This window comes from Mastomys coucha, unplaced genomic scaffold (assembly GCF_008632895.1).
Source record: "Mastomys coucha isolate ucsf_1 unplaced genomic scaffold, UCSF_Mcou_1 pScaffold12, whole genome shotgun sequence".
NCBI classification, from domain to species: Eukaryota; Metazoa; Chordata; class Mammalia; order Rodentia; family Muridae; genus Mastomys; species Mastomys coucha.
In genome coordinates this window covers 32,513,666-32,529,101 of record NW_022196894.1, presented here as the reverse complement: position 1 = coordinate 32,529,101, position 15,436 = coordinate 32,513,666, and the positions used below count along the sequence as shown (strand labels likewise).

At 46.4% G+C, this 15,436-nt stretch overlaps 1 protein-coding gene across 4 annotated transcripts in view; it reads right to left on the bottom strand.

The window, feature by feature from the left end:
* Positions 1–15,436, bottom strand: part of Mylk (myosin light chain kinase) — a 250,011-nt gene that overhangs the window by 175,677 nt on the left and 58,898 nt on the right. For all 4 annotated transcript variants that reach the window (XM_031363765.1, XM_031363764.1, XM_031363763.1 and 1 more), the window contains exon 2: positions 1,890–2,057. In XM_031363765.1, the coding sequence (XP_031219625.1) occupies positions 1,890–2,054 (165 nt within the window). In that variant the 5' untranslated portion in view covers positions 2,055–2,057. The remainder of the gene's footprint in view (positions 1–1,889; positions 2,058–15,436) is intronic.

The following is a 15,436-nucleotide window of genomic DNA, read 5'->3' as shown; positions in this document are numbered from 1 at the left end:
TTGGTAAATGTACCAAATGATACTGAATTGTTCAAGATGACTGAACTTGTATTATGTGATTTTCACTTCAGCCAGAAGAAGTACTACGAGACATCATGAAGCACTTTTAATGTCTTATTGGCATTTTTAATGTCAAGAGGCATTCTGTTCTTCCCAGCCTCTTGAGAGCTAGGAACAGCCGGCGGTTTTTGTTTTGTTCTGTTTTTCTCAGATAATGAAAGCCTGGCTTTGTGGAAGGTACAAGAAAGCAGATGCACTAACTACCTGGTGAGTGTTTGTTTCACGAAGGTGCCAAGACTTTCCGCTCAAAGATGTAGCTCTTTTTGTGACAATGACAGTATCAGCAGCTGGGGTTTCACTGTGCTGTGAGAAAGCTGAGACAAGGCAGGAGCTGTCTCTCAGCAGCACTGTGGTAAGAGGTTGGAGTGTTCTGCTGACTAAGGCATGTCTTAAATGGCTGTTAAATTTTATAATGTGTACAGTTCAGTGCTTTATAAGAACATTCACAGAGGCGCACGGCCACCAGCACCAGTTTCAGAGCATCTTCACCATCGCAGGAAGAAACCTAATGCCTGGCAGCCACGCCCATCCCTCTCTCCGCTGGGCTGTTCATCTCCTTTCCATTCTCAAAGATGCCATCCTGGATGTGCAATATAAGCAGAATTATGTGGTTTTGTCCTGTCCTGCCTGGCTTCTTTCAGGTGCTAGAATGTTTTCAAGGGTCACTAATGCTGTGGCATGAACCAGTACTTCCTCCATCTGACCACTCAGGGTTTCTTCCTGGGGTGGGGATGAAAGGAGGTGGACTAAATTTAGATTTAGGGCAACAGAAGACAGCCTCATGCTGGTGGAGCCCATACATGCATCCCCAACATTGTCTCCTTGGTCTGCTTTAGATAAAATAAAGGAAATACAGACAGTGGGGCAGAGCCATTAGCAAAGGTTCTAACTGGACAGGCCAGTGTCTCGTGTACAACTCAGAGCAGTTCTAGCCTTTTCCTACTCACTCTCCAATGACAACATGGCCAATCCTGCCACCTACACACAAGTAAGGCCAATAACACCCAAGACATGTCTGCTGGTCCTTTCTTCAGCAGCTTCCAGGAGCTCACGCCTGCAGGCACATGGACACAGGAATTCCTCATACTTCATTAAGGGCTCACACCAAGGCCTTTAAGCTTCCGGGGGCGGGGGGACCCCTGTGCTTGATCTCCAACACTACCCATAACTTCCCTCAAGTCCACGTCACCTCTGTGTAAAACTGATTCAATACCTTACATCTTACTAAAAGGCTTCCCTCTGGGCTACAGTGTCAGCCAGTCTTACAGATTTTCCTCTATGTTCCCATCTTTACCTATTCAACAAGAAGCAGGTGAGAAACATTGCTCATACTTTCAGAAGGAGAAATGGAGGCTCCAGACAGGCTCGAGCTCGAGATTTGTTGGCAGGTGACAAAATGACATCAGGATCCTATCTGTCATGCCCTACTCTGCATGAAATCTGGAGGTCAGTTGATAAAATGTCCCCCACCCCCACCCCAGGGAGAACATAGGAGAAAAATCATTTCATTTCACAGGAGCCCAGATTCTGGAGCCTGTATTTAAACCCAAGGTACATTGCTTCTGACACCAGGCGCACGTACCCAGAACATAACCAACAGCAAAATACCTGAAGATGGTCCATTTGCATGGTCCCCTCCACTTCTGAGTCCACCAACACAGACCAAAGCTCACAATGAACCAACAAACAGCAAGATGGTATACATTCAATTTATATGAAGGCCCAAAGGGAGCCTAGGCTTTTGCCATGTCAGGCTTGCTGAGGGCAGGGTGTGAGGAGCACTTCCCACTCCCGGCCTCCCCTGCCTCCGGATCAACCACGCTTCTTACCCTCCCTTCGAACTTGGCAGTGGCTCCTTCTTTGACACAGAGGTTCCGAGGGGGCAGAATGAAAGCAGGAGCCTCGGTGAGAGGCATGGAGCTGACCCTCGAGGGATCCACACTGTGGGAGGTTTTGGATGTGTGTGACGAGGCAAGCAGTTTCACGTCTCCCATGGTCTACAAAAGGAAGAGAAGCAAGTCAGATCTTACAATAAACAGCATGCTGGCTTCCTTATAGATACCACTTGCCCAGCCCTATGGTTTGAGCTGTGAAGAGCAGGGACCCAGTAGGGTCAGCATCTACCTGAAGTGCCTCATTGTGGCTTCTCCACATAAGATACCAGACAAGAAAGAGCCAGTCCTAGACCCCAGCTCCCAGGCCATGCCTACCATCACAGTGCCGACTAAGAGCTTCCATTTGTCTTCTGAGAGAGCATAGCTTGGTGAGGTGAGGGAAACTGGATGGCTTGTAGGTTTCACAATAAGCCTCTGAGGCCTGTGTTCAACCGGCATCTACATGAAGCCATGAGGTGGGAAGTCCCAGCTGCTTCTGCCTGAAGTGTAAGACAGCAGGGCTACAAACAATGGCATTGGGCCTCCAAGAAAGGCAGGAGACTGGGGTTAATGTGATGGGGGGCCCAGGTGAGAAGGTGAGAGTTGGTGGCTGAATGAAGAGGGTGATGTCAAGCCAGGGACCACATGGTACAAAGGCTCGAAGATCAAAGCCTTAAGGAAAGGAAGGAGGCATTAGAAGATATTCCAGAAAGGAAGATATCTGTCCTTTGTGACTAAGGTCCAAAGAGGCTAAACCTTTATTAACAGACAAATAGCAAAAACGATGCCTTTGCTGCCAAGAACACCCTGAACCTGGGATCCTGTCCGAGGCAGATATGGGACTAGACACAATATGTCTGCAGGCTGGCAAGATTAGCTAGGACTGAAGAGTTGCTGTGAGAATGAACAATGGCTGCCCACTGAAGTAATCAATACTTAACTGTAGTTGTTTCTTATCAATTCTAACTATATTTCAAGGCAAAACTTAGAAGACGCTGATGTGCAAAAATAATAAATTATCACTTATTGGTGGGCTGGCAAGAAAGCTTGGTGATCCAGAGGCATTTGCCACCAAGCATGAAGGCCTGAATTTGGATCTCTGGATCCTACAGGGTAGAAGGAAAGAAGTGACTTCTTTAAGCTGTCCTCTGACCTCCACATGCACACCATGGCACACGTACATATACACACACAATAAATAAGTAGCATTTTAAATTGTCACTTACTGAACACTCACCTGTTCCAAATTGTCTGGGAGAACTTTGTCTATGATCTCATTTTTTTTTAAAGTTTTTACTTTATTATTATTATTTTTTTGGTTGACATAGTTACTCCATGTGTTTATGGGATACAATGTGATGCCTTGGTACCTAATGTCATATGCTCTGACTAAGTCAACGTATCCATCCCCTTAGATAGTTATCACTTCTCAGTGGTGATGTTACATAGAACCTTTTCCCAGCCATTCTGAAATGCACTTTATAGTTGACTACACTACAAACTTCTCATGGAACCCCAGATGTCACTCCTCCTGCCTAACCTAACGATGGCACTTCAAGAAGTGGATTCATCTTCATGCAAATGAGGAACCTGTACTCAGACAGACACAAGTGAGTAGCTGGAGTGAGGGTGGAGTCATGCTATATAGGCCAAAAGAGAAAACTGAAAATACCCACAGTTCCGTTATGCAAGATGGTGCTGTTCTGTGGGTATAGAGAAGTAGACAGTTTACACAGCAGAAAGCAAGCCATATAGAAATGTCTCCTAAGTTTTCCTCCTAAATTTTCTTAAAATTAAGTGGATAAGAAGCGTTTTGTTTTGTTTTTCGAGACAGGGTTTTTCTGTATAGCCCTGGCTGTCCTGGAACTCACTCTGTAGACCAGGCTCTGGTCTCATTCTGTAGACCTTGAACTCAGAAATCCTCCTGCCCCTGCCTCCCAAGTGCTGGGATTAAAGGCATGTGCCACCACTGCCCAGCAATAAGAAGCTTTTTAAAAAAAGATTTATTTTATGTTTATGAGTATACTGTAGCTGACTTCAGACACACCAGAAGAGGGTATCGTATTGCTAGCCACTATGTGGTTGCTGGGAATTGAACTCAGAACCTCTGGAAAAGCAGGCTCTTAACTGCTGAGCCATCTCTCCTTCCCTGCCTCCTCCTCCTCCTCTTTCTTTTGGATAAGAAGCTTTTAAGAAATCTGATTTGGCCAGATGGTTGTAGCACACACCTTTAATCCCAGCCCTTGGGAGGCAGACAACCTGGTCTACAGAGTGAGTTCCAGGACAGCTACAGCTAGGACTAAACAGAAAAACCATGGGGAGAGAGAGAAAGAGAGAGAGAGAGAGAAAGAGAGAGAGAGAGAGAGAGAGAGACAGACAGACAGACAGACAGGCAGAGACAGAGACAGACAGAGAGAGACAGAGAGAGACAGAGAGAGATCTGGATGTCTGGTTTAAAGACTGGAGAGATGGTCCCATGGGTAAAAAGCACTTGCTACACAAACATGAGGACCTAATTAGGATCCACAGGAAGCTGCACAAGGCTATGCACCTAACCCCACTGCTGCTGGAGGTAGAGACAGGAGGATTACTGGGGTTGTCCACCAGTCTAGTTCTAGGTGAGAGATACCACCTCAAAGGAATAAGGAGAGTGACAGAACAGGAGTCCTCCCATGACTTCTGCGTATCATACACAGGTGCATACAAACATACCCATGTGTATATGGCCTATCTGTCTGTCTTTCTCCCTCTCCTATTCATTCTCTGTTTCACAGAGGGAAAAAGAAAAGGGAAAAAAACTGATTTAAGCAAATTAAAAATGCAGGTGTCTGATTAGCTCCCTATTCTTGGCCATTTGGCAGTTTCTTCATTGCAAACATTTAGTGGGCATATCTGAATATAGCCCTCTGCCCGACAAACAAGGCTTCTCTTTCACTGATAAGGCATTTGCTTTGCAAACAAAATTCCTTTCTAGGCTGGCTGCAGGAGGTAACAAGAAAAGCAAGTACCTGAGTCACATTTCCTGTGTGTCAGGAACACACTCTGTAAACCGACGGTTCATTTGCTCCTTATAGCACTAGGCAACGGCTAATCTCTCCACCCCATTTTAAGGGTTAGAAACCTGTGTGAGGATTAGACATTTGTCCAAAGTCAACACAAGAGGGGGCAGGACTGGCACCCGAGCCCAGTGTGTGCCCTGGGCACTGTGCCTCCTGCCGCAGTCAGTAACGGTCCAAGGTTAAAGCCGAGCACCTGACATGCGCTTAAAAATGTCCTGTAACATTACGATTTGGGGGCCACTAAAGCATGCCATCCACACTAAAAGACAGATGATGATGCTACAGGAGAAAATGTTTGCAATGAAAACTGCCTCAGAATATTTTCACAGAATAAGAAATCATTCCAGCACATGAGTATTCCAGAGGAAACAGATGAATTCGGCCTTGCCCTGGAGAATCCTGTGCTGCAAGACATCTACAACCTGTGTTTGTGTAAACCAGAGGGAGCGCATCAAAGGAAAAGGAAGCAAACAGTGCTGGTGAGACCACCGTGAGACAGGCACATTCCTAACCTGCTGTCATCCTGGGAGCACGGTAAACTGTACAGTTTTGTTGGAAAGCAATGCGGCAAGAGGATGCTGAAGAAAAGGGTGTCCCCTTCTTTTTCTAGTAATCCTATGCACAGCAATACATTGTCACGAGAGAATCTGAGCTAGCCAAATGTGCATGTAAAAATGCCGATGGCACTACTTAAATCAAAAGCTAGACGTATAAAAACGTCCAGCAATGAGAACTGGCCACATATGGGGGCATATCAGAAATAAACAGACTATGAATTTGATGATATGGAAATGTTAAATTTTTTTAATTATTGAAAAATTTCAAGAACACAGAACAAAAATAACAAAAATAAGTGCCACTAAACATCCTCCACTGAGAGTCAACAGACAGCATCCTCCACATTTATATTATTTTGCTGTGTGTGTGTGTGTGTGTGTGTGTGTGTGTGTGTGTGTGTGTGTATAAGAGTGTGAATGTATGTGTGAAGAACCATTTCAAAACCATCAGGATGTGACTTTTTTGGTTGATAAAGTGATAATGAAACACACACACACACACACACACACACACACGATGTGCACACGGTCAGGTACAGTGACTACAGGTCCATCTTCCTGGACACCTGCCAGTTCTTTCTTAATACAGAATGAGTTGTTGAAGCCAGAGGTAGCTCCCTGTGCTAAAGGGCCTGGGAACTAACTGCATTTTGGTGCCCGCTGTGATTTAGACTTGGATTATGTACTAAGATGTACGAAAGGCTTGCTCACTAGTTTGCAGTTCTTCTGGGAGGCAGGAAAGCCCTTGGTGCTTAGTGGCAGGTATGAGGAAATTGGAGGTTCACTCTCAAATGGGACACTGGGAACCCAGGTCCTCCTCCTCTGTCCTTCTTTGCTTCCTGGTAGTCCTATGGCCTCCTCCATAGTACCATGATACCCTGTTTTGCTCCAGGCCCCCAAACAATGGAACTAACTGACCAAGGGTTGAAACCAGTGACTCTGTGAGCCAAGATGAACCTTTCTTCCATTATGTAGCTCTTCTTCAGGTATTTCATCCCAGTGTGAGAAGGCAGACAACAGAGACCAGCTATCCAGCTTCATTCTGCATCCTCCACATTCAAGCTGCAATTTCCACAATTCTCATTCCTATGAAATTATACAAGTTTCTAAATATGGATGGAAACACATCTGTTATTCTGGACCCAGCTTATTAAACTTAACATAATGTCCTCCAGTTATCTATCTGTTGACACAAATGATAGGATTTCTTTTTTTTTAACGAGTGAATAATATTCCACTTTGTGCAGATTCATATACTATATTTTCTTTGTCCATTCATCCATTGTTGTTTACTTGGGTTGCTTCCACACACTGGCTATTTTGAACAGTATTGTAATAAGTATGAGAGCTCCGGTATTTTCTGCTTTCTAAATGTTTGAAACATTTTATTTATGTGTGTGTGTCTATGTGCAAGTGTCGAGTAGGCTGGAAGAAGGCCGTGGATTTCCTAGAGCTGGCCTTCAAGGCATTGTGAACTAACTGACAGAGTGCTGGAAACCCAACTCGGGCCCTTGGAAGTTCAGAAGTGATCCTGATTGTTGAGCCATCTCATCAAGCCCTCAATAAGATTTTAATGGCAAGAATAAAGAGATGTTTATCCACTCAGAATATATTAACTGAGCATCTACTAAGTGCCAATAATGAATGCACTTGTATAATGCATGGGAGTGTGGTGGTGGGAAGGATACAAGTAAGGTTCTTATACCCTGCATGGCCACCTAGGTCCACAGCCTGGAGAGGGCACTGCTGCATCCACATACAATTTATCCCCTGCCGTTGAAGTGAGGCACACCCTGTGCAGGTAGCTCAAGAACTGGGATGGAGGCAATCCAGGTAACGGGAAGCTCAGACTTCTTTAACATCACCAATAAATTCAGCGACATTGCCGCTTTCCAGCTACAGTTGGGTCAAGGGACCTCCATTCTCTTTGGCTCAGTTTTCTCTTCTGTCAAATGAGAACAATACGAACCTTGCGAGGTGGAGTGAGGATGTGAGTGGGAGCATAGTATAAAATCATGTGAATGAAACCTGTTATAGCATCACTTGCCCAAAAGGAAGCTTGTGTCCCACCTTGAAGACACAGACCCTGTCAGCAAAGACAGCAAGGAGCCTAGGCAGGCCTAACTATCCTGAGACAATTCTAGAGGGAGGAAGCCTGAGCCCACTGGCAGCCGCCAGCCACAGTGTTTTGTGAATAAGGCAGATGTCGACTACATCTTGTGGTCCCTGTCACTTCATCCTAACAATCCTACAGACGGTTCTCAGGATCCTCTTTCACAAAGGACAAGGAAGCCTGATACACCAGCTATGCTTCAAGGTCACCAAGCTCAGAAGTAGAAACCAAAGCAGGGGCAGAGGGCCGTCATAGCTCCTGGATTTCCAGTGACCCAGACTGTAACTGGAAGTGCAACAGGCAGGGGCCTGAGAGGAAGACCAGCAGGAGAGGTGACTTCAGGTAGTGGTTTGGAGTACCTGACCAGGGTCTACTTCTTCAAGATTTGGTTTCTACATGTTGAGTCTAATCCCTGAGGACTAATTCGCCAGTGCATTCATACATTTGCTAGTTCACACTAATGGGCTACTAGGGGGTAGGGTCCGGAAGTAGGAAGAACAGAGGAAAGGGGGCTGGCTGCCTTTGAAGGGCACCTTCCTGTCCCTGCACTAGCTTCCTGGCTACTGTGAGACAGGCTGCTCAGTCCAGCAAATCCTTCCCCAAGATGTTCAACCTTACTGTAGGCTAAAACCAAGGAAGCCATCCAACTTCTGTCTGAGACCATGAGCCAAAGTAAATCCCTCCAGAATCATTTCTCTGAGGTATTTGTCACAAATGACAAAAAATTAACATTCCCCTTTGTGCTCTAGGAGACAAACGCCTCCCCAGCTTTTCAGAGCAGTGGAAAACTCAAAGAAGTGAAAGCAGGCCCCAGAGTGTCTCTCCAAATCTTCATGACTCCAAACCTGCTGAGGTCCATCAGAATCTCCAGAGGGTCCCAGAGTTCTCACCAATAGAAACACATGTGGGCTAGGAGGATAGCTCAGTGGATACAGGTAATTGATCTGCAAGTATGTGTTTGAATCTCCAGAATCCATAAAAACCAGGTACACAGAAGATATAGCAGAATCCTGGGACGCTCAGGGCCCACCGAACCTGGCATACACCGCAGAGAAACAAGGGCAACCTTGGCTCAAACAGCATGGAAAGTGAGGGCTTACATCTGAGGCTGTCCTCAGGTCTCTACACTCACACTGTGGCACCCATTCACACACATGTATGTGCACACATACATTTCAATTTTATATTAAAGGGACTCACTTGGCCTAAAGAACAAAAGACAAGACAGGGCCTAGCTTCAGGGTGAGAAGGCACAGATAACTCAATATTGCCTAGCACTGCCTGGTCCTCTGTGGGGAGGTTCCTAGGAGGAGCTGACTCCTCTGTCGCAGGGGCAAACCCAGATCTAAGTCCCAAGCTGTGTAGTCATGCCAAAATAGCTCCGCTCACTGTTAGCCCATCTCCCCACCCACCCCCACCTCTCTTACCCCATCTCCCCATAGCTGCTGTCAGATTCCAGTCATGCCGCCAATAGATGGCTACTGCACACTTCGGGGAGAATTAGTAATAAACTAAGCCAAACCCTCCTTATTCATCTCTAACCCCAATCAAGCCTTGTGAGCGCAAGAGACTACAAGAAGGGCTGAATGGTATCTGCAGCTATCTCTATGAGCTATCTCTATAAGCTCTATTCAGCAGCTGCAATCAAAGTCCCCCAGCCAGGGGGATTCGTTCCGTCAAATGCAGACCAGTAGACAAAGGAGAAAAAGAACACCACAAAGGGAGAGGTCAAAAGAGCAGTGGCCCGCTAACATCTGAGCCAAGCCAAGCTCCGGTATAAGATTTCCACAAGTAACACAATTTATTAATCACTCAAAGCGGCTCTGAGTGGATTGGACTTCAATTTGATCAAAAGCGCTTTTAATCGTCTCTTGAACCCAGAGAGGAACTTGCCAAGAGAGAGTGCTGCTTGGACACAGACTCTTGGAACAAAAAGTCAAGTTAGGCAGCAGAGTGGGGTTGGAAAGGCCAACTGTCTGTCTGTCCCTCCAGTATTCCAAGTACACACACACACACATGAGATCAGTCTTGGAAGTGCTAAGGCACAGGACATCTTGGAAATACCTAAGCTTCCTTGTTGGGAGGTACTCCCAAGCAGGTGTGGCACCCTGCCTGCAAATCTCCCCCCACCCAGAGCACATATCAGAGGTGGCAAAAGCAAGAGTACCAACACCCCAGGCACTGATGGGCTCCCTCTGCCTCCCTTAAGCCTCTCCGCAATGCACTTGAATCCTGACAAATACCCTAATCTCTCTTAATCCTCCACTGAGCTGCTCCTCAGCTGTGCCAGGCTGCCTCACCACGACCCACCCAAGCAAAGTAGGGCAGGGCCACACAGGGCTACCCCAAGACACACCTGGGCAGCCGCCTCCCCACGCGGCTTCCGGCAGAGGCCAGCGTCACTGCTGTGGAGACCCTGGTCCAAGGTCCAGCGAAAATGGAGAGAAAAGGGAGATCCAAGCACACAGAGGCTGGGCCAGACAGAGAAAGTAAGGGGCTTTGTTCTAACTCTCCTCGCAGATGTTGCAACTTGCCTTCCACAGGGCAGCCAACTTTGCTGGGAGATCTGTTGTTCTAATTCGCCCAGCTGGGGTGACCTTTGAAACCCCTGGCTGCCACAATAGAGCCGCTCAGTGAAGGCCCAGGGAGCTAGAGGTGGAAGCTCACAGGTTTCGACTTGTTCAGAGCTGCAGACTCCAATGTGAGTGTAAAGCAACTGGAAAGACCTTGTCAAGCAGAGAATTGAGCCCCGGATAGGCTGGGCACTTCCCCAACTCCACATCTGGCCTGGACTGTCACTCCATCCCCTTGGTGCAGCTGGCCTGAGATTACCACCAGCTCATGAGACATGTGCTTCCTGAGACCCAGCTCTTTCTTCCTTAAGCCAATGCAGTCCCACTCAGGATGTCTAGTGCAGGAGGCTCACGCAGGAGGCAGACAGCGAAGAACTCCCGTGCTGTGATGGTAGGCAGGAACACACGGTGCTCAGCACTTCACGGAGCATAGTGTTGTCCCATCCCAGTGAGACTTAGGGGCTAGGCTCAGAGCAAATAGCATCTCTATCCCTACAGTGGACATCAAGGTATTCCGCTAGTACCTAAGGAACAGGCTAAGCATCCTGAGCTTAAGCCTTGTTGGCTGCCAGTGGATTCACAAAGGGTAGGCAATGTCCCAACATCTACACCTGTGACATCCTTGACCTTCCAGCCCAGTGGCTGAAGCTTCTGTAATCTCAAAGAGCCTCTCTATCCCTTAAAGTTATTAAAGAGCCAAAGGATTTGTTTGTGAGTTATTGCTATCAAGGTTTGGTGCATTTGATATTCAATTAAAGAATAATTCACATAAAACATCAACAATAAGCCTACATGCTAATATAATTTTTTCTTTTTTCTTTTTTCCAAGACAAGGCTTCACTGTGCTGTCCAAGCTGGCCTCAAATTCCCGAACTCAAGACATCCTTCTGGACCAAGAGAGGGGTCTTGCCACTTAAATGTATTCGCTGCTCTTCTGGAAGATTTGAGTTCAATTCCCAGCACCCACACAGCAGCTCACAACAACCTGTAGCTCCAGTTCCAGAGGATCTGATGCCTTCTTCTGACCTCAAGTACTAGAACATGCATGGCACATATTCACACAAACACACACAAATAAAAATACAGTGAGTGTGTGTGTGTGTGTGTGTATGTGTGTGTGTGTGTGTAAGAGAGAGAGAGAGAGAGAGAGAGAGAGAGAGAGAAGAGAAGAGAGTAGAGAGAAAAGAGGGAGAGAGATCCCTTCGTGGACAGCAATATAAATATTTTTGAAGGAAAAATATATTTTCTGAAAAAAGTTTAGAAAGAAGTTCAGTTCTGGTGTGTGTGTGTGTGTGTGTGTGTGTGTGTGTGTGTGTGTGTGTTATGGTTCTGGATATGGAAATCAGATCCTCCCACAAGCTAGACAAGTGCTTTAACTTGGACAAGACCAGGAACAACGTGTAGGGCTAAGAGTGTGGAAGATATGTCTCAAGCCTGAGGGTTCCCTCAAACACATGGGATGGCTCACAGCTTGAATGTTAGCTATAACCCTAAAAGATTAGCACCATGCTCCAGCCCAATTTTATATATTATTGTGACTGTAGAGGAGTGCATGCAATGGCTGCACTGTGGCTGTCAGCATCATAGAGTCAGTCCTCTCCTTAGACCTTGATGTAGTTTCCAAGGATCATTGAGGTTGTCAGGATCATTGGGCAAGCCCATTTACCCACTGAGCCAACTTGCCAACTTGCAAATTGTCTTTAATGCCAGGCCTAATAATGAAAATTAGATCTTTTCATCTGTTTCTGCATCTAGTGTCCTGTGACATCGCAGTTATCTATAGTGGTTAGGAAATGCCACATATGGAGAGATGATAGGAGCAGAAAAAAGCATATCATCTGGGCTCCAAAAGAGCCTTAGTCTTCCCTGACCGTACGCTAAGTCCCCAGATCATACTTTAGAACCTTATTCCGGCTAATCTCCCCGTCCCCTCTGTCACCATCTGCTCTCACTGCTGGCCCTCTTCAGACACCACGAGCAGAGGGGAAAGTGCTGCTCTAAGGAACAAGGGAGGACAAACATAAATCAGCATCTTAATTTCATCTATTTTCTTCCAGGCAGAAAGATTAATCACTGTGACCCAAAAACCAAGAAGCCTGAGGCTCACACTGATGGGAACAGCTGCCAGTCACATAGGTCCTTGGAAGATCTTGTACAAGGAACTACTCCCAAACCTTTGGCTATAAGAGAAAAATCTACAGACACCAAAGCTTCTCACAGAGAAGAGAGGGAATCCATCCCAAGCCTTCTCACCTAAGACTTCTGGTGACTTAAGGTGCTTTAACTCGGACAAGACCAGGAACAACGTGTAGGGCTAACAGTGTGGAAGATATGTCTCAAGCCTGAGGGTTCCCTCAAACACATGGGATGGCTCACAGCTTGAATGTTAGCTATAACCCTAAAAGATTAGCACCAAGCATCAGGATGTGGGAGGAAATTTACATAAAAAGCAGTCTTTAAATTCCCATACTTAAGTTAAAAAAACAAGTGCCCAGGAACCAAAGAGTTTACCAGACACACTCCACAGACTTCTGGTCCCACAAAGATAAGTCTGTGTCCTGTGATGGGCACGCTTATCAAATCCTTGACAAAGTCTCCATCCCATCCATCACAACAGAGGAGTGACCATTTGATTAAGACCATCTGTCTTCCTAGTGGAATGTAAGCCACACCAGGATAAAGGGCATGCGTGCTCTGCTCAGTGATATATTGCCAATGTCTATTACACCGACAAGCACAAATAGCTTCTAAACAAATGCACGTGCATTCTTAAGTGGACAGAAGTTTTTGTTTTAAAAATTTACAAGCCACTCTTGTGCTGTCTAGTTTCATGTCGACACAAGCCAGAGTCATTTGGGAACTTCAACTGAGAAAAGGCCACCATCGAATTCGCCTGTAGGCAAGTCTGTAGTACACTTTATTGATGACTAATGAGGGAGGGCCCAATTCACTGTGGGAAGGACTACACCCAGGGTCCTGGGTGCTTTAGGAAAGCAGGTGGAGCAAGTAAGTGGTGCTTTGCCTTTGCATCAGTTCATTCACCCTTTCCTCTCCAAGAGAAAGCTAGCTAAGACGTTTCTAAACCACAATACCATTTAATTTTCTCAGACATGGCATCACAGTACTGTTAGGGAGAGCTTGTAAGGAAAGGAGCAGATGAATAGGTCTCCAAGGCTACACGTCGACTTCCCGACAACTTCCCAACCAAAAGGCCGGTTGATGTTTGGCTCCAGGCACATGGGTTCTGGTGATCTACACATTACATTTGGGTAACACATGCATCCTGTCTACTCTTTTATTTTCAGTCTCCCAATTTCTGAAATGGGAGGCATAATCATGCCTACCATGGTGTCCACTGAGGAAAGCCAAAGCAAGAACCTGGAGGCAGGGATGGAAGCAGAAGCCATGGAGGAGTGTGGTGTTTACCGGCTTGTTGCTTCTGGTTTGTTCAGTTTGCCCAGGGACACTGCTGCCCTCGGTAGGCTCAACCTTCCACATTAATCATCAGTCAAGAAAATGCCCTCACAGGCTAGGCCAATCTTATGGATGCATCTCCTCAGCTGAAATTCCCTCTTGTCAAATTGTTGTGGGTGGTGATGTTTGTATTTTGATGCTAATTCTGCTTCCTCCAGAGGGGCTGGCCTGAAGAGGAGTAGATCCTGTACTCAGGTGATTCCATGTGAACACTCTCCCCATTTTAACTGGTCAATAAAGATGGCAGAAGCCAATTGCTGGACAAAGGATAAGGTAGAATTTCCAGGTCCCAGGAGGAAGAGGAGAGAGAGGAGAGGGAATCAGACCAGGCTGTGGAGCGGATCTGAAGTAACAGACATGTAACTCTTAGGAACTAATAGTTTATAGCCTCCACAGCCACTAAGGAGGATGGGGCAAGATATTCTTCGCCCAGCCATTGAGTTATCTGGCTGGTTTAAAATATAAAGGCTGCCTAGTATTTTCCATCCGAGGTAACTCAGGTGGGCCAGAGAAAGGGCACTGACTGGGCGGTTGTTGAGGTTTGGCGAAGCTAGCCATGGGAGTTGAGTGAGCAGGCCATGGCTGGCATCCGGCAAGCAGCGAGCGTGTATTTTAAAATTATATGCAACTTGTGTCAAATTGACAAAAGAAAAAAATTAAGAGTTATAAGTATGTTCTCCAGGTTTCTTACTGGTTTCTGTAAGCAAATTGGGCCCTGCTTCATGTGTTCCCACTTGAAAATGTGCAAGGTTACCCCACACTTGTCCCTCACCACTGAGTTCTCTTCCAGTCCAGTAGACAGCACCCTCCCTACAGATTCCTAGGCCTTCTCCATGTAACACACATGAAAGACACACAGCTGCCCACAGCCAAACACACATGAAAGACACGCAGCTGCCCACAGCCAAACTGTATCAGCAGGGCAGAGGCCACACTTGGCAGGAAAAACCATCTCTGCTCATCTTGGCAGAGAGCTACTTGAAGGTTGTCATAAAAAGGGATGCAATACATACTCTCTTGCACACACAGACACAGACACACACACACACACACACTAATCTAACAAATACACATACCTGCCTATGCACTCTCACAGTGAAAATGGCATAGCCTGGTCTCTCTCCTGCTGAGACTTCTGCTTAACGTAGGGTTTAATAAAAAAGAGGTTAAGAAAAGCTTTCTGCAAGCAAAGTCATGTCTAATGAAACTAAAGCCTGCGCCAGAAACTCTGACTGTGATCACAGTTTTCCAATGCATATCCTAGTAACATCTTAATGTTCACACATTCTATTAACATATATCACCTTATGGAAAGGAATGTGGATGTCCGGTGGGATTGTTAAGCTCCCACTGTCCCATCCCTTCCTCAATCCCATGTGCCTTTTCATCCCAGCCTATATACCCTGCATTCTCACTGAGCCCCATGAGCTGAGCAGTGTGCACAATCAGGTAGGGCTGCCATACCAAACTTAGACCTGGGATGCCAGGAAATAGATCAACATATGTGAGGAGCTGAGGGAGCCTTGAGTGGATGGGTAAGAATGGTTGGAGTCCTGGTGAACTTGTGCTGTTAACATGGGCCCAGCCATGTCAAGGGCCTAATGCCTCGGGCCCAAGTAGATGGCAAAGCCTTCCCCCATATGGGTGGGGCTCAGAATTGGCAACGCCTTCCTCTGGTTCGGTTCGAATGTTGATGCCTGTTTACAATGACTGGCTAATATGTGCA